At 33.2% G+C, this 26,142-nt stretch overlaps 11 protein-coding genes across 11 annotated transcripts; 7 read left to right on the top strand and 4 right to left on the bottom strand.

The window, feature by feature from the left end:
• Nucleotides 1–340: 340 nt before the first annotated feature.
• pakF (putative protein serine/threonine kinase) lies at nt 341–5,785 on the top strand (the record flags this gene model as incomplete). The annotated part of the gene is made up of 7 exons (XM_004357411.1): nt 341–407; nt 559–848; nt 963–1,049; nt 1,115–1,824; nt 2,129–3,488; nt 3,576–3,777; nt 3,849–5,785. 7 exons carry the CDS (start codon nt 341–343, stop codon nt 5,783–5,785), a joined length of 4,653 nt encoding a protein of 1,550 aa, XP_004357467.1.
• A 563-nt stretch (nt 5,786–6,348) lies between these two features.
• Nucleotides 6,349–6,847, top strand: DFA_02230 (uncharacterized protein; the record flags this gene model as incomplete). The annotated part of the gene is made up of 3 exons (XM_004357410.1): nt 6,349–6,481; nt 6,594–6,634; nt 6,743–6,847. The coding sequence occupies 3 exons, from the start codon at nt 6,349–6,351 to the stop codon at nt 6,845–6,847; spliced, it is 279 nt and encodes a 92-aa protein (XP_004357466.1).
• Nucleotides 6,848–7,128: 281 nt separating this feature from the next.
• DFA_02229 (uncharacterized protein) lies at nt 7,129–8,097 on the bottom strand (the record flags this gene model as incomplete). The annotated part of the gene is made up of 2 exons (XM_004357409.1): nt 7,129–7,715; nt 7,806–8,097. 2 exons carry the CDS (start codon nt 8,095–8,097, stop codon nt 7,129–7,131), a joined length of 879 nt encoding a protein of 292 aa, XP_004357465.1.
• Nucleotides 8,098–8,158: 61 nt separating this feature from the next.
• On the top strand, nt 8,159–10,898 carry DFA_02228 (adenosine deaminase acting on tRNA 1; the record flags this gene model as incomplete). The annotated part of the gene is made up of 6 exons (XM_004357408.1): nt 8,159–8,250; nt 8,478–9,139; nt 9,216–9,809; nt 9,883–10,171; nt 10,452–10,492; nt 10,657–10,898. The coding sequence occupies 6 exons, from the start codon at nt 8,159–8,161 to the stop codon at nt 10,896–10,898; spliced, it is 1,920 nt and encodes a 639-aa protein (XP_004357464.1).
• Nucleotides 10,899–11,244: 346 nt separating this feature from the next.
• On the top strand, nt 11,245–12,309 carry limC (LIM-type zinc finger-containing protein; the record flags this gene model as incomplete). The annotated part of the gene is made up of 5 exons (XM_004357407.1): nt 11,245–11,376; nt 11,513–11,572; nt 11,755–11,963; nt 12,101–12,210; nt 12,275–12,309. The coding sequence occupies 5 exons, from the start codon at nt 11,245–11,247 to the stop codon at nt 12,307–12,309; spliced, it is 546 nt and encodes a 181-aa protein (XP_004357463.1).
• A 177-nt stretch (nt 12,310–12,486) lies between these two features.
• On the bottom strand, nt 12,487–13,474 carry tpiA (triose phosphate isomerase; the record flags this gene model as incomplete). Its single annotated transcript, XM_004357406.1, has 3 exons — nt 12,487–13,142; nt 13,242–13,317; nt 13,430–13,474. The coding sequence occupies 3 exons, from the start codon at nt 13,472–13,474 to the stop codon at nt 12,487–12,489; spliced, it is 777 nt and encodes a 258-aa protein (XP_004357462.1).
• A 107-nt stretch (nt 13,475–13,581) lies between these two features.
• DFA_02225 (uncharacterized protein) lies at nt 13,582–14,835 on the bottom strand (the record flags this gene model as incomplete). Its single annotated transcript, XM_004357405.1, has 3 exons — nt 13,582–13,724; nt 13,953–14,381; nt 14,667–14,835. 3 exons carry the CDS (start codon nt 14,833–14,835, stop codon nt 13,582–13,584), a joined length of 741 nt encoding a protein of 246 aa, XP_004357461.1.
• Nucleotides 14,836–15,610: 775 nt separating this feature from the next.
• On the top strand, nt 15,611–17,285 carry DFA_02224 (3-hydroxy-3-methylglutaryl-coenzyme A synthase 2; the record flags this gene model as incomplete). The annotated part of the gene is made up of 3 exons (XM_004357404.1): nt 15,611–15,695; nt 15,872–16,126; nt 16,195–17,285. The coding sequence occupies 3 exons, from the start codon at nt 15,611–15,613 to the stop codon at nt 17,283–17,285; spliced, it is 1,431 nt and encodes a 476-aa protein (XP_004357460.1).
• Nucleotides 17,286–17,407: 122 nt separating this feature from the next.
• Nucleotides 17,408–19,709, top strand: DFA_02223 (uncharacterized protein; the record flags this gene model as incomplete). The annotated part of the gene is made up of 5 exons (XM_004357403.1): nt 17,408–18,094; nt 18,170–18,273; nt 18,366–18,641; nt 18,738–18,852; nt 19,614–19,709. 5 exons carry the CDS (start codon nt 17,408–17,410, stop codon nt 19,707–19,709), a joined length of 1,278 nt encoding a protein of 425 aa, XP_004357459.1.
• A 74-nt stretch (nt 19,710–19,783) lies between these two features.
• DFA_02222 (PAP/25A-associated domain-containing protein) lies at nt 19,784–22,252 on the top strand (the record flags this gene model as incomplete). The annotated part of the gene is made up of 4 exons (XM_004357402.1): nt 19,784–20,222; nt 20,449–20,825; nt 20,904–21,218; nt 21,296–22,252. 4 exons carry the CDS (start codon nt 19,784–19,786, stop codon nt 22,250–22,252), a joined length of 2,088 nt encoding a protein of 695 aa, XP_004357458.1.
• Nucleotides 22,253–22,486: 234 nt separating this feature from the next.
• On the bottom strand, nt 22,487–26,022 carry DFA_02221 (uncharacterized protein; the record flags this gene model as incomplete). The annotated part of the gene is made up of 4 exons (XM_004357401.1): nt 22,487–22,620; nt 22,683–25,106; nt 25,172–25,302; nt 25,394–26,022. The coding sequence occupies 4 exons, from the start codon at nt 26,020–26,022 to the stop codon at nt 22,487–22,489; spliced, it is 3,318 nt and encodes a 1,105-aa protein (XP_004357457.1).
• Between the last annotated feature and the right edge of the window lie 120 nt (nt 26,023–26,142).

Raw genomic sequence — 26,142 nt, 5'->3', positions numbered from 1 at the left:
ACATTTAAAATAAAACAAAAAAAAAAAAAAAAAAAAAACATCAACCCCTCCTCAAACCACCACCGCTTTCCGATTAGCACCCTATAAAAAGTATGCAAAGAGTGAGAGCCAATATTCCTTGCAGCCAGTGAATTAAAAGCAAGATCCTTTAATTACTACCTGGACTGAAAGGAATTTTATATATTTTATATTTAAAAGACTTTTTGTTTTTTTTTGTACAAAAAATTAAAAAAAAAAAAAAAAAAGCGATCATCAGATTTTTTAATCGTTTCTCCTCATCATCACCACCATCAGACCAACATTTTTATTATACGTATAAACAACGAAATAGAAAGAGATAATGAATCCTTCAACTCTATCACGTGTCTCTGTCATATCTGATCACCTCACTGCCAATATGTCCCAACGTATGTTATTATTGTCTAGTTTCTTATATTTTTGTCGTAACGACGATAATGACACACAACAAAAGATGTCTAATACTACTTGTATCACTTGTATCACTACTATTTACATATTTATATATATATATATATATATATACCTATCTATCTATAGTTGAAAGCAATAATACATCAGGTAACAACAAGAAGGGTAAAGAAGAGGTACAAGACTTTGTAGAGATCTTTCCAATTCTGAAGAATGAAATCCTCAAAGATCTTCCATCGATGGACATTCCAGAGCCAGCAAGACATTGGATCAGTATGAACATTGAAAAGAATGTAGCCGGTGGAAAGATGAATCGTGGTTTGACCGTTATTCACTCACTTCAACTATTGGTTGAAGGTCGTCAACTCACTAGAAGTGAGGTGTTTAAGGCAAACGTTTTGGGTTGGTGTATTGAATGGGTAAGTTCAACAACAACAACAACAACAACAACAAGCATAACAAATTGAAATTTAAAATACTAATCCTTTCAATTTGTTGTTGTTGTTGGTTTTTTTAATACTACTACTATATAGTTGCAAGCTTTCTTTTTAGTTTCTGATGATATTATGGATCAATCAATTACCAGAAGAGGTGCTCCATGTTGGTACAGAACCAATAATGTAAATATTTATTATTTATTAATATTTATTATTTATTTATTTATATTTCTTCTTTTTGTTTTTAGCCAATTTCAAAGGATCAAAATGCTTTAGTTGGTAATATTGCAATCAATGATTCATTTATTCTCGAATCTTGTATCTATATTTTAATCAAAAAGTATTTCAGAAATGAAGCCTACTATGCCGATGTTATGGACCTCTTCCACGAAGTTACCTACCAAACCGAACTTGGACAACTTCTTGATCTCACCACTCAACCAAACCGTGGTGACTTTTCACTCTTCCAATTGGACACTTACAACCGTATCGTCAAATACAAGACATCATACTATTCATTCTATCTCCCAGTTGCATTGGCAATGTTGATGGCCGGTATCACCAGCAAGCCTGCCTTTGATACTGCTCAAGATATTCTCTTGCCAATGGGTGAATACTTTCAAATTCAAGACGATTACTTGGACTGTTATGGTGATCCATCAGTGATTGGTAAGATTGGTCGTGACATTGAAGAGAACAAGTGTTGTTGGTTGATCTGTCAAGCCATTCTCCATGGCACTCCAGCTCAAATCGATGCTCTCAAGAAGCACTATGGTCGTGACAGCAAAGAAGATGTATCCATTGTCAAAAAGATCTACGCAGACATTGACATTCAAAAGATCTTCCGTAAATACGAAGACGAGTCCTACCAATACCTCATCAAGAAGATCAAGAACGTCAGAATCATGCCACAAGAAGTTTTCCTCAAGTTACTCTCAAAGATTTACAAGAGAGAATTGTAAAACAACAACAACAACAAATAACAGCAACAATTATTATTATTATTATTATTATGATTTAAAGATAAACCAAATCTGATGACACCATGAGTGATAACGAACTATATAGTTATCAAATCTGGTGTGATTATGAGTGGTGTAAATAAATAAACAATCGATTGTTGCCAATGTTAAAAATCTTTGCCGGATTTCATTGAAAGGGATTATTTTTTTTGTTTGTAATTGGCCGCCAGCATGCTTTTGTGTTCGAACACAACATCCGCGTGATAAAATTGATTGGTTTGATTTTTTTTGTTCAAACAGAGAGAGAGAAGAGAAATATAAGATATTAATATCTTCTGGGTACTTTGTATTACAAAAAGCTCAAATGTCAAACTTTTTACAAAAAGTATTAAAATCACCCTCTACTACTAATCTCTTACAACACAACAACAACAACAACGGCTTGGCACTTCAGCAAAAGAATTCTAATAATCAAAACAACAACAAAGGGGAGGAATTCAATTTTGGACAACTGTCATCTAGTGCTCCAACACCCAACATACTTATATCAGAGTTGCATGACCAATCTACAGTGTTAGACTTGCAATCAATGCATCAACAACAACTACAACAAAGTTCATCGACAGAGTTGTCAGACGAATTAAATTGCTTTCCACAACCACCCAACAGCAATAGTAGTAGTAGTAGTAGTAGTAGCACACACCAAAGAGTAACAGATTCAACAAGATCTGATAGTTCAACATCATTGTCTAGTGCCACCACATTTTCACAACACCACCAACACCACCAACAACAACAACAACAACAACATAGTAGCAGCAATGGTAATCAATACAATACCATAACAACATCACCATTGCAAGTGAATCCACTCACTCGACAATATAGCAACACATCTATAAAATCTGATGATTCTGCTGGATCACTATCACCAACACAAACCATCAATAGTGATCGTAGTCGTAGTAGTAACAACAGTGCTGGTAGTACTACTAATATTAGTGCTGTCAGCAGTGCCTCTACATCTACCACCAATCTTTTTAATCATATTCCTCTTTCACCCATTGCTATCATATCACCATCTTCATCAGAACAAATAAACAACAGTGTAGACAATAACAAGAAATCATCATCATCATCATCTAAAAAGAAAAACAAAGCAGCAACCATTTTAGGACAAGATGATAATACAACGACGGAATCACAACATAATACAAGTGGTAGTGGAGGAAAGAGTCTATTTAAAAAGACAGCACAACTTTTAAATCCTGTAGAAATATTCCACCGAGGAACTGCATCATTGTCAGGCAGCAGCAGTAGTAGCAAATCACACCACAAGAGATCAAAGTCACAAAAGTTTGATCCAAGCACAGAAATATCAACACCTTACAATGTAATTCACAAGATGCATGTAGACTTTGATCTAAAGTGGACAGGTCACAATGATTTTGTGTTGGATGAAAAATTGGGTGACGGTGCCTATGGTTCAGTGTACAAGGGTACACACAAAGATCTTGGATTTACATTGGCAATCAAAGTAATCGAAATGAAAGAATCAGAGAGTCAATCACTTCAAAATGAAATTAATATCCTAAAGAATTGTAAAAGTCCAAATGTTGTTTCCTATTTTGGTTCACTTCAAAATCATGATAAAATTTGGGTATGTAATTACATAACAAAACAATCAAATAATAAGTATATAATGTCGTTCAAAAATATTTACAACGATTATTTTTTTTTTTAAAAGATTTTAATGGATTTTTGTTCATCTGGATCAATTAGAGACATTATAGAATCTACTGAAAAGACTTTAAATGAATCACAAATTGCCTTTGTCGTTAAGAATACCCTAAAAGGACTCATTTATCTACATAGTCAAAATATTATTCATCGTGATGTAAAGGCTGCTAATATTTTACTTTCTGAAAGTTCTGAAGTTAAAATTGCTGGTATGTCATTCAAATTATCATCATTCATATTATTTATCAATTAACTCTTTTTTTTTTTTTTTTTTTTAAAGACTTTGGAGTAAGTGAAAAATTAAATGGAGCATTTGATCAATCAAAGGAAATGATTGGTACACCATTATGGATGGCACCAGAAGTTATTTTAAAGAAATCCTATGATTACAAAGCAGATATATGGTCATTGGGTATCACTATTATTGAAATGGCAGATGGACTACCACCTCACATGGATATGAACCCAATGAGAGCTATGAAAATGGTACCCATTTGGCCACCTCCAACATTTAACGAACCAAAGAAATGGTCACCTCTAATGAATGATTTCCTAGCAAAATGTCTCATCAAGAATCCTCAAAAGAGACCATCACCAAAGGAACTACTTAACCATCCATTCTTGAAAAAGACTAGAGGTCCTGAAGTATTGGCTGACCTCATCAACCAAGTTTTTAGAATTAAAAAAAAGAAATATGATGAAATTAAAAAGAATCAAAAGAACAACAACAATGATAATAATAATAATCATCATCAACATCAACATCATCAACCAATGCAACCAGATAGAGAAGTAAATGATTATGAAAGTGTATCAACATCCTATACAGTAGATTCCAATGGTGGTGATAACAAACAGCAGTATCAACTTGGTACTGCTACTCGGGGTACAATGGTATTTAAAGGAATGTATGAAACTTGTAGAGATTTCCAAGAAGAGGATGATGAAAGAGCTGCTGCCCTTCAAAATCTCGATGACGATGATGAAGAAGAAGAAATAGATGCCTTTAGTACAACTGTATTCCATGGTCATAAAAATCAATCAATCGATGATGACGCAGAACAAGAAGAAGAAGAGGAAGATGATGATGATGATGATGATGATGACGACGACGAAAACAATGATGACGACGATGAAGAATATTCATCAACTGGAACAATGGTTGTAAAAAAGAAAAAGAAACCTCTCCACAAGAAATCATCACTTCCACCACAAAAACCATTACCTGCTCTTCCTACTCCTCTGGTAAACCAAAATACATTTACTCGTGCAGAGTTTAGTGAGGTTATTAATGGAATGGAAAACAAGTTACTCTCGTATATCGATACACAAAATAGCAAACTCGTTCAAGACATAAAGAATGACTTTAAACAACTTGAAAATAGTATCTTTTCTCACATCAACAGAGAATTACAAAATGTAATATCAACCGTAGTCGCTCAAAAACTACAACCTCTTATTCAATCAATGGATGATTTAAAGCAACAACAACAAATCATTCAACAACAAAAAACAACAGATGAAAAGAATAGATGTTCTTCACCGATTTTAATTCAAAGACAACAAGGAGGAAAATCTGTTGAACTCTCTAGTAGTAGTAGTATTACAAACTCACCTGGTGGTGGTTCTGGTTTCCGTCCACTCTCGGCACCAGTTATTCACAGTACTCTGTCACCCACTACCGCAACTATAACCAATAGTGCCAGTAGTAGTTCGATTGAAAGTGTCCCAATTTCCCCAGGGATCCCAATCGAAAAGGGATTGACAGCAACAACAACAACAAGTAGAACTTCTTCAATTAGTAGTGGTAGTGGATCATCATCGCCAACGATTCCACATGCAAAGGCAGCACCCATACTTAAAAGAATGTCATCGATACCCAATAAAATGTCACCAACCTCATCACCAATGTCGTCACCATCAATGACACCATTAAACCACCAACAACATAACTCTGTACTAGTCAAACAACAACAACAACAACAACAACAACAACAACAACAACAACAACAAGATTCACTTTCAAGTTCATCTGATAATATTATTATACAACAACCATCTCTCTCGTCATCAACATCTTCGTTAATGCCCTCTTCATTGTCGTCATCATCCAACAACAACAATGAAAGAAAATCTGTATTCTACCAAGACGATCACATTGATGCATCTCAACACTTAGTAACAGATAAAAGAAAAATTTTTGATCAACTAAAATAATACCAGCACATCAGCCAACTATTTAAATAATAATAATAAATAATTTTTTCAAAAAATCAATTTTTTTTTTTGTATATTGATTACACCAACACGCGGCGGTGACCATGCTATTCTATACATATACTCTAGTATGCATACATATACTACTAGTGCTCATTGTTGGGTTGGAGAGAGAGGGTTCCCACTTTTTAGCCGTTGATTGGGGGTTAAATTCAAAAAAAATTTTCGATTTTTGTTTTTTTTTTTTGAACAAAATATTATTGCCATAGGAATTATTTTGTAGTCATTCGATCACAACAATTTTAGAAAAGAGAGACAACTAAATAAATAAATTCTTTAGGTATGCTTTAAAATCAACAAGAAATTGATAACAATGAATTATAACCTGTTGACTATATTCTAATAAAAAAATTAAAACAATTACCAATTATCGCTTCAAGAAATTAGCTTCACTGTAATTTATATTCAACGTCACTTAACAACTGTAGTTTTAGCTACCAACTCATCCAAACAGTACATAAATTTAAATAGATTAATAGTAGACCCCTAGAAGAACATCAGCCATGTCAACAGAAGCAGAAACAAAATCAGTAACCAAGAAGAAACCCGCTACAAGACGTCCTCCAACTCAAGTTCTACCTCCAACTTCTACTTCTACGAGAAAAATTACTCCACCCAAACGTTTCTCTCAAACTGGTACGTCCCAAACAAAATTTTATTTTTATATATATCTATTAATATGGTGTAGAGGAGTGCGCTAACCCAATCGATTCTCAATTTATTTAATTATTTAATTATTTTTTTTTAGAACAACTTTCCACCATTAAAAAGAAAGCTACAAAGGCAAAGGTAAAAAAAAAAAAAAAAAAAAAAAAAAAAATCTCTCGATTTATTAAATTGAATCAATTTCAAAACAACAAACTAACCAACTATATATAATGATTTGATCTTTTGTAGAAAGAAACCACTGTAAAGAAGACTCCCAAAGCTGCTGCCAAGAAAAAGTCAACTACAAAGTCTGCCACCAAAAAGACATCTGCTCCCAAGAAGAAATCAAAGTAAAAAAATAACAAAAAAAGTTCCATCAAAACTTTTTTAATCCAAAAAAAAAGAAAAGATGGAAAACAATTAAAAAGACTCTGTCTTTTTTTTTTTTTTTTACCCAAAAAAATAATAATTGTAAATAAAAAATTTAACCATCATCATTAAAACTTATTTGTTAAAATACAAACACAGATAATGTTAACATGGCGGATTTGAGTTGATTTATTTATTTTAACAAGTGAATTTGTTTGTTTTTGTTTTAAAAAGAAGAAAGAGAGAGAAATCATATGATGATGAGTTTAGGCAGTATTTGGATTGTTTGTATTTCCTATGACTCTTTCCAAAAAGTCTCCAACAAGACCCATTCCGAGTTGTGAGATTGGAGTGAAACTGTACTTTCTAAAGGCAGATGGAATCTTGCTTATACTAATGCATGGTTTCTTTTGTTTGTCCACACCAGCCCAAGCAAGGAAAATCTTGAGATTACATCCTGTTTCATCACATTTCATTGTGTTTGGCGAGACTGCACATTGACCATCGATACACTTTTCACAATCATTGCAAATACCAGTGTCTCTATCACCATCCCATGCAGCATCGATAATATTTCCATTGTCTAGCTGTACAATGGCGGTAAAGTAGTTTACAATTGCATTATTGTCTGGATCGTAGACACGCTTTGGTGGGAGAGTCAAGTTTTGGGTGACAGTATAATTCTTTTCTGTGAGTATAAACTCTGGTGGAGGATCTACTTTGCAACCTTCTGGATTAGCTGCCGAAGTATTATCACAAGTAACTCTATCGTAAATAAAGGTTGTTACATTTTTAGTTCCTGGGAAATCCAACCAAATAGTTACATTTTGGTTAAAAATGATAGATGTATTTGCTACAATAAAAGAAAAAGAAAAAAAGTATGGTTAGAAATTATATTGTTGTTGTTTGTTTGTTTGTTGTTGTTGTTGTTGTTATAACATACAATTTTCGATTCTTAGAGAAGTGAATTCATCGACACGTGGATGAAAGTCAGCATATGCTTTGTACTGTGACACTGCATCATATATCCATAGTCTACACCAACTCCAGTCATAACGACTCTTTCCTGTGCTGCTCAGAGCACCACCAACATTGATTTCGTTGATATAGTTTGATACTTGACCTGGCTTACCTCCACCACTTTGACTATAATGAGATATACCCTGTGGTGATACAGTGTCACTAAATAGCGCTAAAGCAACAACTATTATAAATATCGTAGTTGTTAACTTCATTTGTAAAAGAGAGTGTATTGAGGTGTGTTTTGTTTAGATATATATATATGTTGTTAATGATATGTTAATGAATGATTATGATGACGATGATGATGGTGATGATGTAAATCTATTGACTATCTATCTATCTATCTATCTATTTGGTGATTGTTTGTTTGTGCGCAGTATTATACAATAATGAATAAATAATTTAATATATATGTATTCGTAATTATGTTTGGGTCGGTTATTAAATCTATTGGTTTGGGACAAAGAGAATCATTCAAACAAAAAAATTCAACACAAACTTTTTTTTTCTCTCGTACCGTTGCATTGAATTTGGTGCATGGTTCATTATGACCTTTTTACTCTTGCGTATTGATGGCATCTCCTCTTTTAAGCAACAACAACAACAACAACAACAACAATAATGTTGTCGACGATGAGGAAAGTAAAAAGGTCATAATGAACCACCAAAGTAGTAGAAGTAGTAGTAGATCTATTGCTACTACTACTATTAAACAATCAAGGTGGAAAGATGATGCAGAGTTTGCAGACAAGATATCACAAGCATGTCATCATCATTTTGAAAAGAATTTACCAAAAAAAGGAAAGCCTCAAGATAGAGAATGGACAGTAATGGCTGCATTGGTTATGGTATTGAACGAAGAAAAGGAGGATAATAATAAACAAACAAGCAGCAGCAGCAGTAGTGTTGATCTCTCTTCATGTGGTGGTTATACAATCTCTCATATACTGTCAATGGGTACTGGAAATAGATGTCTTGGTCCAAGTGCAATCGGTAAGAATGGTGACACTGTCAATGATTCTCATGCTGAAATAATATGCAAAAGGTCATTTCAAAGAATGTTATATAATGAATTGGAGTGTATTTTAACATCACCTGCAACCTATTCATCCATATTATTGGATTTGATACCTTCACACTTGAAAAATGAAGAAGAAAAAGAAGAAGGGGAGGAAAAAGACACTGGAAAATATCCTTTCAGATTTAAATTAAAAGATAATATATCACTACATTTGTATATAAATCAAACTCCTTGTATGTATCAAAATTATAAATGATTTTAGAATCCAACTTACCACCATCAACTAATAATATTTTATTGTGCATATAGGTGGTGATTGTTCGATATTTCCAATTTCAAACAATAAAGAAGAAATTCAAGAAGAAATACAAGAAGAAATACAAGAAGAAATACAAGAAGAGGAAAAGAGAGAGAAAAAGAAAATTAAACATACTGTAACAAGTTTTGATATACAGAGGACAGGTGCTAAAACTGTAGCGGGTGAACCTCAAGATAAAAAGGAACAAGGTATAGATTACCACCAAGCTGGATCACTAAGAATTAAACCAGGTCGAGGTGAGAAAACACAGAGTATGTCGTGTTCTGACAAGATTGCCAAGTGGAATATTGTTGGCATTCAAGGATCTCTATTGTCTTTGTTTGTGTCACCAATTTATTTGGATTCAATCATTGTTGGAGATTTATACAACCAGCCTAGCTTGACCAGGGCCCTATTCGATCGAGTAAATATATCTCTGCATCCACCAAGTGATTATTTTAAAGTCAATGAAAAATGTCAATACTTGGCCACAAATAATCAATTTCAGCACTCTAAACAAATCATGGAACAAATTGTACTAGGCACTGGAAATACAAGTAAAAAACAACAAAGAAATGGAAATATTGCTATTCCTTCTGGATTGTGTACGTATAATCATTAAAATGGAACAATATTTGGTCGACCATTATCTAACAATATCAAACCAATCTTGTTTAGCAATTAACTATAGTTATCCATCAACTCTAGAAGTAACCCTATCTGGTTCAGGCAAAAAGATGGGAACTTGCGCCAAAAATTTTGATCAACCTTCTCAAAGATCTTCATTGTCAAAATACCAAATGTTATTATCATTTACTAAAATATCTTCTTTGTTTAACTCTTATTTTCAAATCGATAAAAAAGATATTAATAATAATAATAATAATCAAAATAATAATAATAATAATAATAATAATAATCAAAATAATTACCGATCATATAAAATAGGAAATGTAATGTACCAAAAGTATTTTAATGAATTAAAGAAACAAAGATTTTATAATTGGCTTGGAAATGATAAAATAGTTGATCACTTCTCTTTATAATTTAAATTTAAAATAAATCGCTTTTGTTGAATTTTCATATTTGTGTTCATCATTTTTATTGTGCGCCTGATCGATTCATTGTTCACCCAAAAAAAAGTGCATACTATAACTAACTATACTAGTACTAGTATTATCAATCGATTATACTCTTTCAGTCTAAATATTTAGTAGAAAAGAGAACATATACATATATACATATAGATATTTCATAGACAATGGTAAGAAGTCACTTTACTACTATAGTAGATAGATGTTATAGACGATGAACAAATAACTAATCTATATCTTTTTTATCTTTCTCTCTATCTCTCTATATATCTTTCTCTCTTGCCCCCCACAAACAACACCATAATAATATTAAAACAACGAACGACTTGTAAATGATTCGACAAACAGAACAAAGTAGAATCATTATCACCCAAACCATTTTTATATGAACTCAAAGGTAAAAAGGTAGCAGTCAGATTAAAATGGGGAGGTATGGAATATAGAGGTATTTTAGCATCAGTAGATAACTATATGAATTTACAATTGGCAGCTACAGAAGAGTGGATAGATGGTACAATGATTGATACGCTTGGTGAAGTTTTAATAAGATGTAATAATGTTTTGTATATACGTGGAGTAGAACATGAAATGGAGAAATAAATTTACAAATTGGTATTATTCATAATAATAATAATAATAATAATAATAATAGTAGATCATCATTTAATCATCATCTGACAATCTAGATTGGGAGGTAAATTTGTGACAATAATAATCATTATTGGGTGATCTGGCCCCAACATGTTTTGAAATAATACTTAAATATACATCATAAATGATCATGTCCAGCATTGAATGAACCAATACATCCATCCAAGAATTCAAAGAAAGGAGGGGCGTTGATTTTTATTTATTTTAATTTTTTGGGGACCCAAACCAAGAGAGAGAACAAGCTTGTTGGTTCAATTATTTTATTTCTATCAAACAACAAATCAACAAAAGAAGAATGTCCCAAATTTGTGCTACATGTAACAAAACAGTCTATCAAGCAGAATGGGTACTAGCTGAAGGAAAATATTATCATAAATCTCTTTGCTTCAAGTGTACTCATTGCAACAAGCTTTTGGACAAGTCAAATGTATAGTGTTACCACTCTCTTTCTCTACCTTTTCAGTAGAGAATCTATCTTTTCACAAATCTAACATGTTTTCTTTCTCTATCTCTCTCTCTCTTGGTTTGGGTCCCCAAAAAATCTCTCTATTTGTGGTTTATAGTTTTCAGAATCTGGTGGAAAGATTTATTGCAAGACTGATTATGACAGATTGTTCCGTCTTGTATGTATTCTCTAGAGTATACTTGTTAAGATCACATCACATCACATCACATCACATCACATCACATCACATCACATCACATCACATCACATCACATCACATCACATCACATCACATCACATCACATCACATCACAATGACAATCACACAATTAAATTTCTAATTACAACCCTTAATTAAAGAAAGGATATGGTCATGGAAATGCAACAGACTCTTTTGATGTGCAACCAAAGAATGAAACTACAGTCGTAGAACAACAACCGGTCCAAACATTTACACAACCGGTATTTGAGGAGGCGATTGAACTTTTCCCAACCAACTGTCCAAGATGTGGAAAGCGTGCTTATGCAAATGAATCAAAGGTCTTTAATGGAAGAGATTGGCATAGAACGTAAGGTCAAGAAAGAAGAATCAAACAAGAAGATTAAGAAGAAAATGAAAAAGAAGAAGAAGAAGAAGAAGAAGAACTATTTGATTTGAAGAATTTTGAGGAAAAAGGTATTTATATATTTATTTTTTATCATTTAGTTGTTTTTCATGTTTTTTTTGCAAGAAATCATTGGTCAGTGGATCATACAGTGAGAAGAATGGTTTAATCTTTTGTCCACGATGCTACGAATCTAAATATGGTGTCAAAGGTTAGTATAATGATAGGAATTACAATTAAAAAGAACTACAGTGATATTAACCAAAATTTTATAGGTTTTGGTTTCGGTGGAGCTACAGTTTTGCATTAATCTCTATCTCTCTCTCTCTCTCTGTTGTCGGCTCATTTGTTTTTATATACCAGCCAGAGGACAATTGTTATTCTATTTATTCAACAATACACACAGTACATTACATTTTATTAAACAATTCAATTATGACATGCACTGTTTAATTGTCATTTATTATTTCTTCTTTCTATTTTTTTTTTAAAGATAAGATTTTGGATTGGCAGTATTAATAATGGTAACAAAATCACTAGCTACGAGGGAAGCACCACCAACAAGGAACCCATCAACATCTAGTTGTTTTGAAAGTTCAGCACTATTGGTTGCAGTGACAGAACCACCATAGAGAATTCTGGTAGCATTGGCAACTTCTTTGCTGACCTTTTCCGATAACCATTTTCTGATAAAAGCATGGGCATCTTGAGCTTGTTGTGGTGAAGCAGTCTTTCCAGTGCCAATGGCCCAAACTGGTTCATAGGCAATAACTACCTTTGACCAATCTGAAACGACACCATTGAGGAGGAAACCAAGTTGTTCGTCCAATACCTGTTCGGTCTTGTTGGTTTCTCTTTGTTCCAAGAGTTCACCAATACAAAAGATGACAGAAAGACCTTGAGAGAGAGCATGTTGTGTCTTTTTGGCAATGAGTTGGTTGCTTTCCTTGAACAAGTTTCTTCTTTCAGAGTGACCTAGGATCACCCACTTGAGACCAATGTCTACGATCATCTCGGCTGAAATCTCTCCAGTATAAGCACCCTTGGTCTCAGAGTAACAATTTTGAGCGGCTACTTGAACTCTTTGTCCAACAAGTTGATTAACATATTCCAAATAGATTGATGGTGGTGAAACAACAATATCTACAAATAAACAATAAAATAGAGAAGAGGGGATTAGTTGGGAGAAGAAGAGGGATAAGAGGTTGAGCTGTCTGACATGCAAGTCATTAATTAACTTACCAACAATCTCAGAGGCAGGTAATGTAGATTTAATAATTGATTCAATCAATGTTTGCAATGAACTTTTATTTCCATTCTATTAAAGGATGTAAGAAGAAGAAGAAGAAGAAGAAGAGTAAAGAGATCAAAGTTAGTTTTTTGAATTCATTAGGGGGGGGTTGTTCTTGTTGTTGAACAAATGATCATACACATTTAAAGTTTCCTCCAACAAAGAATTTTCTTGAACCTGTCATCCTTTTCTGTATGTATATTTAAATATTAAACAAACTGATAACTATTAATCAATAAAGAATTCTCAAAATTGTGTGACAATGAATGTTCATGAAAACAATTTTATTATTTATGATTTTGGTGAATCGACACCCACAGAGGCTCCATTGTTTGAGACAATTGGGGATGAGGGTGATTTTGTTTGTTGTTGTTGTTGTTGATGGTGACTGTGATTGTATGATTCTTTAGGTTTCATTACGATTAACAACTCTACTATTAGAATAATTTCGATGGCATGTATGATGCTTTCTGCCAAGAGCGCTTCAAGAGGGTCATCAAAAAACTTTAAGAAATAGAAAATAATCGATGGTATCATTACACATAAAATACTACCAGATAGGAATATTGTAGTTATCAATAACTGTCATGACGATGATGATGAAATGTTGTTAGGCGGCAGTTTGGTTTTTGTCTTTTGTTCAAAAAAATAGTAGTACATACTTTTCTTAAGGTAGCTTTTCTTTTTTTCTTTGTGTGTAGGTAAACCTTGTATTCTTTTATAGATTAAAGCACCATAGATGATGAATCCACACATTATGGCAAGACACGAGATAAATACATAGATATTATATACAACGGTGAGAATGCTCACAAAGGAATAGGATCGTATTGCTGCCAGCACAACTCTTATCACTTCAAATGCAAACCACACAGAATTGGTAGTGATAAAGGCAGGTTTAGTTTTCTTTACAAAAAATGAACCACTATCTACCGACTGTACATTATGAAATGTACCTGCCCAGTAGATCAATAATAACTCGTATGCTGTGAAAAGTATATAAATTGGAAATCCATACAAAAATTGACGAAATGCATCTGGATAGGCACCAGAAGAACCCCATGGGTCTGCTGCAAAATATAATATTCTCCCTATAGTAAATAAATTTAAATTATTATAAACCAACCAACCAACCAACCAACAATCTTTTTTTTTTATTTATTTTCTATACATACAGAAACAAAAAAATAATACAAATAAATGGTTTACTGCTTTTAATTTATAGGCTACTTTGTTGATTTTCCACACTTTAAATGATTTGTATGTCTGGAAAATTGTGAAAAGTGTAACCAATATAATGGTGACTAGAAAAAATAGTTGAAATACTTGGTACCTCTTTCCTAAAACATCGCTAAAAGGAATGGAACAGTTTTTACCTCCTATATATTGATTACAATAACAACTATTAGCAACACATTCTCCGTTGGGATATGAACACTCTGCATTTGAAGCACAATATGCCCCATGAATATCGTTTACAGAGTGTCCTGTTGTTGTTGTTGTTGTTGAAATTAAATTGGTTTCATTATTTAATAATATCGTCATATTATTGATCGAAAATATTAAAAGGTTTTATATATCCACCAAACTAGATTTTTTTTCTATTATTATTAAATATTATTATTATTTATTTATTTTTTATTATTATTACTATTCTTGTGAAAAAAATATCAGTCAACAAGAAAAAGAGAAATCAATAGACATAATTGGAAACCACATTAAATTAATAATAATAAACTACATCCCCGGTGATGATGATGATGATGATTATGATGATGATGATGATGATCAATATATATATCATTTTGTTTATATCATCGAAAATATCATGATTAATCGTCGTTTGTCCAATATACATGTATTGCCACCCAAATGAGCGTGTGTTGGTGTGTGTGTGTATGTTTTGTTTTTAGTAACATGTTGGAAGAGATGGAATTTGAGCTTTTATTCTTTGTTGTTGAGGTTGGATAGGAATCTTTTACCTCTTTTCTCCTTACAAAATAAAAACTACCACTATCGTTGTTGTTTGTTGTTATTATTATTATTGTGTTGTTGGTAGTTGTTATTATTATTGTGTTGTTGTTGTTGTTGTTGTTGTTTAGTCATGATCTCTTTGTGACAAAGTGCAATTTAATATAGATAGAATCCTTTTAAAAGATAATTAAAAAAAATCTTAAAATTTTTTGGTAGCTTGAACATTAATGTTATGTTTACATGTTTTGTATTCGAATATTCATTATTTAAATATATATATTTATATAATAACTAACCAACACATTATTACTATTGTCTTTTAGCAATATATATATAACATATGATGATGTCTGCAACAACAACTAGAAACATTGGTATCTTGGCCATGGACATCTATTTTCCATCGACCTTTGTTAGTCAACAAGATTTAGGTATGACAATGATTAAACACCACCAACAACAACAACAACAACAACACAAGACAATGATATCATTGTTGTCCTTTCAGCTTATTGACATCTTATTTCTCATTTACTACTTCAAATCGTTCATCTTCTTCTTCTTACTCCTTTTTCATTTCTCTTTCATTTTTTATGATCACCAAAAGAGTTGTATGATGGAGTATCGGAAGGAAAATATACCAAAGGATTAGGACAAACCAATATGTCATATTGTGGAGATCGAGAAGATATAGTGTCAATGTGCATGAATGCACTCAAACAACTAATGGAAAAATATAATATCGACTATAACTCTATTGGAAGACTTGAAGTTGGTACAGAGACTATCATTGACAAGAGCAAATCAATTAAAACTGCTTTAATGTCTCTCTTTCAAGAATCTGGAAATTTTAATGTAGAGGGTAAGTAAACCATTTATTAGCTTTAGTAGTAGTACTAACACTAAAGTGAAAATAATCGTTATTTTTAGGTGTTGATACTTACAATGCATGTTATGGAGGAACTAGTGCAATGTTTAATAGTGTTCAATGGATGGAGAGTAGTTATTGGGACGGTAGAAATGCAATAGTCATAACTGGTGATATAGCTGTCTATGCCAAAGGCAATGCTAGACCAACAGGAGGATGTGGTGTTGTGGCGATGCTCATAGGACCAAATGCACCTTTGGTTATGGAGTGTGGATTAAGAGGAGTACACATGGAAAATGCTTATGATTTCTATAAACCCGATCTCAAATCAGAATATCCCTATGTTGACGGGAAACTATCTATAGAATGTTATCTCAGAGCACTAGATCGTTGTTATAGTCTCTACAAACGCTCATTTGAATCAAAATATGTAGGTTGTGCGCCCTTTTCATTGGAGAGTGCAGACTATTGTGTATTCCACTCTCCCTATAATCGTTTGGTACAAAAGTCACTAGGACGTATGGCATATCTAGACTATATATTATCTGGATCGCCAGAGGAAAGAGTGAAAAGTTGTTATCGATCATTCTTTGCCGAATTTGATGGCATTGGTTTGACAAACGAGTCTTATGGTAACCCAAAATTGGACACTGCCTCGCTCAAGGCATCGGAAAATGAATATAAAGCCAAAGTTCTACCCAGCACTACATTGGCAAAGGAATTGGGTAATTGTTACAGTGGTTCAGTATATGCTTCTATTCTTTCACTCTTGACCAATGTACAAAATCTCAATGGTAAACGTGTTTTGGTATTTTCTTATGGATCCGGATTGGCTTCAACACTATTTTCATTTGTTGGTAATTATAATAATAATAATAATAATAATAATGATAGCGGCAAGACAACATCATCTATTGTCGAAAAATGTAATATAAACGAAAGACTACAACAAAGAATCAAACAAACACCAGAGGAATTTGAAAAAGCAATGGAAATGAGAGAGGAGAGTTGCAAGAAGCAAATCAGTCAAGGCACTATCTACAATCCAATTGACTCTATCAAATTTATAAGTAAAGGTTCCTATTATTTGGATAAAATAGATGATAAATTAATTAGATATTATCAACAACAACAACAACAATCATCTCTTTGAAAAATATAATATATAAATTAAATAATAAAATAAATAAAAAAAATCGAAAATTATAACTTTTTTAAAAAACAAATAATCAAACAAACATTTGAGTGTTTAATCGTTAAGAAAATCATTCTTTTATGCAACAACAACAACGACAACAACAACAACAAGATGATAGTGACAATGAAGAAACAACAACATTACCAGCACTATCTTTTAACAATAATATAAAGAGTGCAGTGATTAATGTAGCCAACTTTCAGAACGATTATTTTAATGCTATACTTCAAGAATCAATAGATCCAACATTAGAGTTGCTCTCTCCAAACATATCAGTCAATGATATAAAACCAAAGACACATTATCAAATTGTAGAAAATGAAATCAAATCTTCACTATTCTTTACAACATCTCCCCTCACCAACTCTTCATCTCCTCCTACAAATAACTTTGACTGTACACTATCTAATGAATCTCCTTTGTTATTATCACCTTGTTTAATGTCAAATAATAATAATCAAAATAATCAAAATAATCAAAATAATAATAATAATAATAATAATACAACTACAACTACAACTACTACCAACTCTACGCAAATACCATTTCATACAAACACTTTAGGTGTAGAACTACCAATTATATCATTTGATAGTATATCAAATAATATGCATTTAGATATCAATTACCCCGAACCATTATCAAGCAATGAGATTATACTCTCGGTTGTATTATATCATCCTCAGAAATCGAGTAAAATCCAAGAGTTTTTGGTCATTGGCTCTCAAAAGTTGACGGATTTGCGTGACAAAATATATTGCATGGTATGCTCCTTCCTCTCTATCATATATATCGAATATATCGTTCATTCATTCATTTACTAATACTTATTTCAATAGAGAGATAATATTTTGGATGGATGGAAAAGAAAATCTTGTTTTTTCTTTATCAACAATGTCTTTTATAATGATTTACGTGAACCAGAAAATATACCCTATAGCAAGTAAGTATAGTTAAACTATAGATAAACACAACAAGTGATGAATGATTTTAAATTAAAATTTCTTTCTTTCTTTGTTTCTTTCTTTCTTTTAGTACCATAAATGAATGGATATTAAAAAAAGGAGACACCTCTGGTGGTTCATTCCTCGAAAGAGACATGTCTCTTTATTGTTTTAATGAAATGGATATATCTATAGGAGAGAAGTATCTCTATTGCAATCAAGGAAATTGTGAACATATTTTGGTATTCAAACAGATGAGATTGATCAATGCCAAAGATAGTTTCAAAAGATCAGACTATCCAATCGAAACCTATCATGCAAAGTTGAGAAGAAAAAAGTGCAAGGTTTGTGAAATTTATCCTGCAAAGTATGTAACTCTCATATATATAAAAAAAAAAAAAAAAAAAAAAAAAAAAAAAAAGAATTATAGAACTTATAATATTAATTATTTAAAAATAATAAGATTTGTTACTGTTGGCGACAAACTGGTCGATGAAACACCATATTTTTTTTGCGAAGAATGTTATAGAATCTTTCACTATGATAAAGAAGGAAGATTATTATACAATGACTATGAAGTCTATCCTTACTTTCATGAATAATACAATAAACTTGTTTTTAGAGCAGTGTTTTTGTGGCACCCACACAATGGTTACCGAACTTCCAAAAACAAAAAAAAAAAAAAACAATTATTTTAATTTTTTTTTTCAGCATTCTTGAACAGAGAACACATTTGAGGTGATTACAACATTATAATACCAACACAAGAAAATATACTATACTCACACAACCCAAAGATCAGTAAGACGATAAAACCAAAAAGAATATTCAACTTGAAACTATAGGATAGATAGAACAACAATAGAGAAAACAATCAATCAGCGGTCATACGACTCGAATCTCATATCACACTACTATTTGACAACCCATTATTAATGCGAACTGCCTATGTATAGATGGGCCAACAGAGAGAAAGAGAGAGAGAGAGAGGTGTTAATGACAAAAACAAAAAGAGACGAGCGAGCAAGGAGGAGGTGTTAAACGATTGTTTCAAGATACACGACACAGAATGACAAAACGATCTGACAAACACACACACACACACAATTAAAGCGAGGTTATTTTTTCAGATAGAGAGAGAGAGAGAGACATTCACCAAACCTTTTTCATTCCTCATTTTACACATTTCATTTTGTTTTAATATTGTTAGTATATTATTTCTTGTATTATTGTTTCAAAAAAATTAAAAAAAAAATTAAAAAAAATAAGGGAATGCTTCGTTTCTTTGAAAACAACCATTGTTACTAACACATTTTACTTTATTCATCTTCTTTATCAGAACGCAACAATCACAGAATCAAAAAAACTACTCGAATCGAAAACCACCATTCAACAACAACAACAACAAACTTTAACAAAAGAAGAAGGAGCATAAAGATTGTAGTTGTAAATATTCACATTACAACAACAACAACGTGAAACAAGAGGAACAAGACAGTCTATCAGAGAATGTTAAAGAGAAAAAAATCACCAAGATCTGCTTCTCCATCTTCATCACCTCCACATCAATCACCAATTCTTCAACAACAACAACAAGAACAACAACAACAACAAGTCAAATCTTTGAGTACATCCAATAACTCCTCCTCTTCCTCTTCCTCTTCTTCTGTCACTGTTTCTTCTTCATCATCACCTTCAAGTGATACAACTGCTTCTGATCAAAAGTCGCTAAAACAAAACAACAACAACAACAACAATAATGGCAATGTAAAGTTAAAAAAGAAAAAATCACACAAGAACAATGGGACTCCATCTTCATCACCACCAACCAAGAGTTTGAACAATCTCGCAGAAAAATCAAACAATGAAAAGAATACACAAAAAGAATATAAAAATTTAGAGGATCTTCACCTAACAACAACAACAAACAGTATTAATAGCAACATTAGTAACAAAGAAAATATAGATATAAATACCCAACCCGTCGACCAAAAAAACACTAATAACACCCAAAACTCAACAAACAACAATCTTCCAGTAAAAAAGAAACAAAGGGACCTTTATTTATAGAAGAACAAAATAACAAAGGTAAAGAAAATTTAAATACAAATTCATTATATATCTCTCTCTCTCTCTCTCTCAACTCTAATATATATTTATTGCATTTAAAATAGAAAAATCAAATCAAGCATCCGAATTTATTCCATTATCCTCAGCACCTGTACAAATTCAAAATAGCCAAACAAATCAACACCATCACAACAACAACACCAACAACAACAATAATAATAATAACAACATCGTTACTCATCGCAAATCAAACGGTGGAGAATCAACATTTAATGGTCGAAATTATAAATCCAAATCGATTATTCCACCACTGTGGCTACAAGGATTGTACAATGCAGAAGAGCTTTCAAAGTTGGAATTGGAAAAAGAGATTGTAATGTTTTACGACTGGTTGGCTCCAAACCCGCTTGAAAACAGATTGCGACAAAAAATAGTACACGATGTTGAATCCATCATCAGAGAAAGTTGGCCACATGCAGAGGTAATTATATCAAGAACAAAAAAAAAAAAAAGATACAAAACAAATATTAATTTTAATTTTAATTTTTTTTTTAAACAGATCCATATTTTTGGATCATTTTCAACCGATTTATGTATACCTTCAAGTGATATCGATATTCAGATATCAGGTATTAACGACCGCCCAAATAACACCAGCGCCAACAAATCCTCCTTTATTTATGACCCAATCCGTGAATTTTATAATATATTAAATCGAAAACACCACACCACCTACACCAACATGAGACTTATTGCTGGCGCTAAAGTACCCATCATTAAACTTGTACACAGAGACACTTGGTACAATGTTGATATTTGTTTTGATACTCCAAATGGTATTGAAAATACAACTATCGTCAAATCTTTTTTAAAGGTATGGGGGAAAAAAAAACAATTACAAAAAGAACATCTCTTTTAACCTTTTTTTTTTTTTTTTTTTTTTTTTATTAGAAATACAAGTCAATGAAATTATTATTATTATTGTTAAAGTTTTTCCTTTTCCAAAACAAACTCAACGAAACTTACACTGGCGGTATAGGTTCCTATGCTTTGGCATTGATGGTTGCCAGTTATGTCCAGCTTCGATATGTTCCCTATCAAGAGAGGGTTATTAACCCAAGAAGGGCACACTCAAGAGCACATTTTAAACACGCTGGTGATGACACTGATTATGGCGCAATGGTAATCGAGTTTTTAGAACTTTATGGCAGATCATTTCAATACACCCAACACGCAATCAGCTTGGAGCACAATGGATATTATTACCAAAAAGAACCCCAGTTGGGGATCTACCTAACCCTCATTGACCCACACGATCGTAACAACGATGTTGGCAAAAACTCATTTAACATATCCTTTATACGTGGCGTATTCACCAATGCTCTGGTAAAGATTGTATCAACCGATTTTGTAAATGACAAGTATCCTTCTATCATTTACCCAACCCTTTTGTCCCGTGTCATTGACGAAAGGCAGGTTGAACAAATTTCAAGAGACAGAAATCGGGTATTAAAGTTGGCTCAACAACTTTCTGAAAATAATCAATTGCCTCTGTTGTCGAATCAACACACACCCGAGTGCGACTTTGACAACAAACAACCATTTGAAAAGGATTTATCAGATGACGATGATGATCAACAAGTTGATGAAGATATTGTAAATAATCGTTTAACATCAAGATCTTTTGTATCAGTTTCATCTTCACCATCTACTTCGTCGGACGAATACTCTGACGAATCGATTCAATTTATTGATTCATCATCAGATGTCCATAGTAGCAGCAGTAGTCACGGCGATCATCACAGCCACGACGGCTCATCAGATTCCGAAGTGTCAGACAATGATGAAGCTTTTTCAACAAACAAACAAGAATCCAACAACAATGACAAAAACTTTTTTGGTTGGTAATAGATAGATAGAAACAAAACAAAAAAAAATACAGAAACCTAAAAACCCCCCCCCCCCCCAAAAAAGTTGCAATGCACTCCAGATATATTTACCTGCTTTAAAAAAACCAGACTTTTCCCAATAAAATAAACACAAAGAAAGAATAATCATTCTTTACTTTTTATATTTTTAAACAAATTTTATTTCATTATTTATTCATTCTTTACTGTTTGATTTTATTTATTTATTTATATTTTAAAGATCAGTTGATTTTAATTGAACTTGTCCATAGTCTACATCATCATAGTTGGTCTCAATATTTGCTTTGAATTGTTTTTCCTCTTGTGGTGTCAAAATAATATTACTATTGTTGTTGTTGTTGTTGTTACCTTTGTTGGATATGGAATCTACCAATGTTTGGTCCAATTGGAGTGGTGAAGAAACAACAGACTTTTGTTGTTTTTGTTGTTGTTTGAATTGAACCAAGATCTTTTCTTTTCACTTGGGGAGAGATCATGCCAGAATGAATTGATAAATTGTTGGGACAATGGAAGAGCATGGTGATGGGATAGTTGGTCTTGGGTGTGCTTGGATTGGACAGTATCATATTCTTGTTGGATGGCGAGAACGGTTTCCTTTTCTTGAAGAGTGACAAGCGATGGATTCTCTTCCACGAGGAGATCTAATTTTCTTTCAAGTCTAGTCTGTTGTACAAGCAATTGGTCGACAGTCTTGATGGCAAGTCTCTTTTGCTTTCTATAGTCTCTTGATTTTCTTTGAGCCAACTTGTCCTTGAGAACCGAGAGGGCAGTGGTTTGTTTTAGTTTCTCTTCGAGCAAAGTGATCTGGGATTGGAGTTGATCAAATTGTGGTTGGTCCATTGCAACAAGGTCTTGAAGGCTTTTACCTTGGAGAATTTCATTCTTTTTGGCGATGATTTGCTTGACGTCGGCATTATCCTTTTCGTAAAAGGCAGAAGAAATTTGCTTGACAGATTCGTTGATCTTGTTCAATCTAGCCTTGAGGGTTTCATACTTTTGTTGTGTGGCCTCATCAACGACTATCTCTGCTGGTTCTTCAAAAGCAGCGTTTGTTTGGACATAGTCGATAGAGTCAACATAGATGTCATTTTTGGCAGTGGCCATGGTAGTCTTGAATGATTTTTCAAAAGATTGTGGGTTGATGACTTCCTTGTGCTCGATAGAGGGAACATCTTGGAAACGAGAAAGGTTTTTAATGGTTTCGAGGTTGGAGAGATCCGAGTCATAGAAATTTGCTTGGAGACTTGTCGAGTTGGTTTGGGGTTGCTCTACTTGAGCTGGGGTAGCATTAAAGTATTTGGCTAGCTCTGGTGAGATCTTGCTTCCAAGGTGATCGACTGTGGCCAAAGAACAAACGACTGGGTATTCAATGTTGGCATCTTGGCGCCACAACTTGTCAGACATTTTACCATTGAACAAAAGGTCAGTGTTGGTAGAAGATGAGGCGATTTTACCATCCTCTCCGACATGCAACTCTGCAAAGAGTTGTCTGTTGTCTCTGAAAACAGAAGAGATAAACTCTTCCTTGTTTACCGACGCCCATGGAGCCGAGTTGGCAGTGGATTGGTTGGCTTCTTTTTGATTGGTTTCATTGCTCGAGAAAATAAAATCTAGTGGATCTTGAGTCTTGAAATCGAGTGGACCGTTACCAGCCAATGATTTTCCTCTCTTTTGGTTTTGGTAGTTGTCAAAGAAGAGTTTCTCTTCTTCTTCAGACATGAACTTTCTGGCATCTCTTCCAATATCCAAGTTGTAGTCTGAAAAGCGGTAGCCCAACTCGGTCTCTGCATCTTCATTTGTTGCCAATGAGTTATCGAATCCTCCTTCTTCTTGGTCATCTTCCTCGTTGTCTTCTTCATTGTCATCGTCTTCATCATCTTCGTCATCTTCATTTTCATCTTCCTCAAACTCTTCTTCGGCCATTGATTCTCTGAGTTCTTCTTCGTCGTCGTGGATTTCGTCGTCAATGGCGTTAACAAAATCGTCTTGATTGAGGTCTTTTGCATAGTCTAGAATGTTTTTGAAACGATAGTCCATCGAGTCTAAATGACTTCCCAATTGGTCAACGTCGTTGCCTGCATTCTCCAAGTCGAAAATGTCGACCTCTCTTTCTACATCGGCTGTGATTTGTCCAAGACTCATGGTTCTCTCTTCACCATCTTGTGGAGTATCTTGGTCGTCATCAATGGCGTTTAATACTTCGTCAGATGGTTCAGTGTATTCGTAGCCGAGAACACGGTAGGAGAGAAGTTGGGTCTTGAGCACAAGTGCATAGTTTTTGATCATTCTAGAACACTCGATCAAGTTTTTGAGAATGTTGTGACCGGCTTGTTTGTTGATGTGATCGATAAACTCTGGAGAACGGAGTTTCAAATAGTCGATAAAGATTTCAATCGAGAGAATACAATCACCCAAATATCTTAATTGGACCTTGTCACTGACTCTTGGATCCAATGATTCAATGTCAAGTGATTCTTGAAGAGAGTTGGCTCTTTGGATGTGGTTTTGGATCTTTTGATACTTTTCTAGCAATTGTTGGATATCTTCTTTTGAGGTTCCCTTGAAATCGGCTTGACCATTGAAATCTTGACCACCAAGCAACTCTTGAATGGAAACTCCATTTTCTGTCAAATTGACCAATGCTCCATCTTGTTGCTTTTGTTGTTTGGATGCTCCAATTGATTGTGATTGTTTTTGTGGCTTGTGGTCAAGTTCCTCACCAGTTTCAATATTGTCAAGATTATTTTCATCTACCACTGCTGCCTTTGCACTTTCCATGGTATCTGGAGACTCTACCATTGAACCAGGTGGTAAAAATGGTTTATAAAAGAATTCTAAAAAAGAAATGAAAAAGTTAGAAATCAATAAATATATAAATATATAATTTTAAATAATATACCTTTATATTCTGGATGTTCAGAAATAAATTGATGTAATTCATATGGTGAAAACCCTTCAATTAATTCAAATGGAAGAGCTGATGTATCACCATAATATTTTCTATATTTTAGAGCTTCTTCAAGTTGTTCTCTTTTTTTTAAAAAAAAAAAAAAAAAAAAAAAGTTACTATCATTGCTTTTCTTTTCAATTTGTTTTTTTCATTTCTTTTCTTTGTATTTACCTTTGTTCAGTTAAAAGATATTCTTGATGACGAGAACTAACTTCATCGTGAAGAGTTTCTAAATGTTGAAGATGTTTCATTGGATCAAAAGAAGGAACACCAATTTGATTTGCCTGCTCTCTAATAAGATTGAGTTCAATCTCTCTTTGTTCCAACAAGTTAAATACATCACGAGTGGCTTGGAGAGTTGCCTGTTGATCAGATAGACCCTTCTTCATTGCAGTCAATTTGAATTTTGCATAGTTGAATGCATCTTGACTGAGTTCGAGGTCCAACTCGTTGTCATGAAGAGTGTCATCGTCAGCGATACCACTGTCATATGGTTTTTCTTGTTTGGCACGACGTCTTTGTTCTTTGATTGACAATGATGACTCGTCAATTGGCTTGTACTTTTCACCATCATCTGGTTCATCCAATTCTAGATAACCAACGTTTGGATACTTTCTTGCAAACTCTCTAGCAAAGAGGTCTACAGGTGAATGTAAACTAGCCAATCTTCCTTGAGGTCTTGGTGGATGTGGAGCAATGGCACCTTCTTCAATCATTGCTTTGAATCCTTCGGGTATCTCACGGATACCCATCAATACCTCCTTTTTGAACTTTGAATAAAAACTCTTTGCTTTTACCATTCTATATAGAGTTTTTTTTATACCAACAAATCTTTACCAAATCGATTCTAGAAAACTCTTTGTTTAACAAATCTCTCTTTCTCTATCTCTCTCTCTCTCTATAAAATAATAGTATAACAC

Source organism: Cavenderia fasciculata (genome assembly GCF_000203815.1).
Source record: "Cavenderia fasciculata unplaced genomic scaffold Scf_Dfasci-G-b-143d02.r1-5, whole genome shotgun sequence".
Classification (NCBI taxonomy): Eukaryota; Evosea; class Eumycetozoa; order Acytosteliales; family Cavenderiaceae; genus Cavenderia; species Cavenderia fasciculata.
This window is presented reverse-complemented; position numbering and strand designations above follow the sequence as displayed.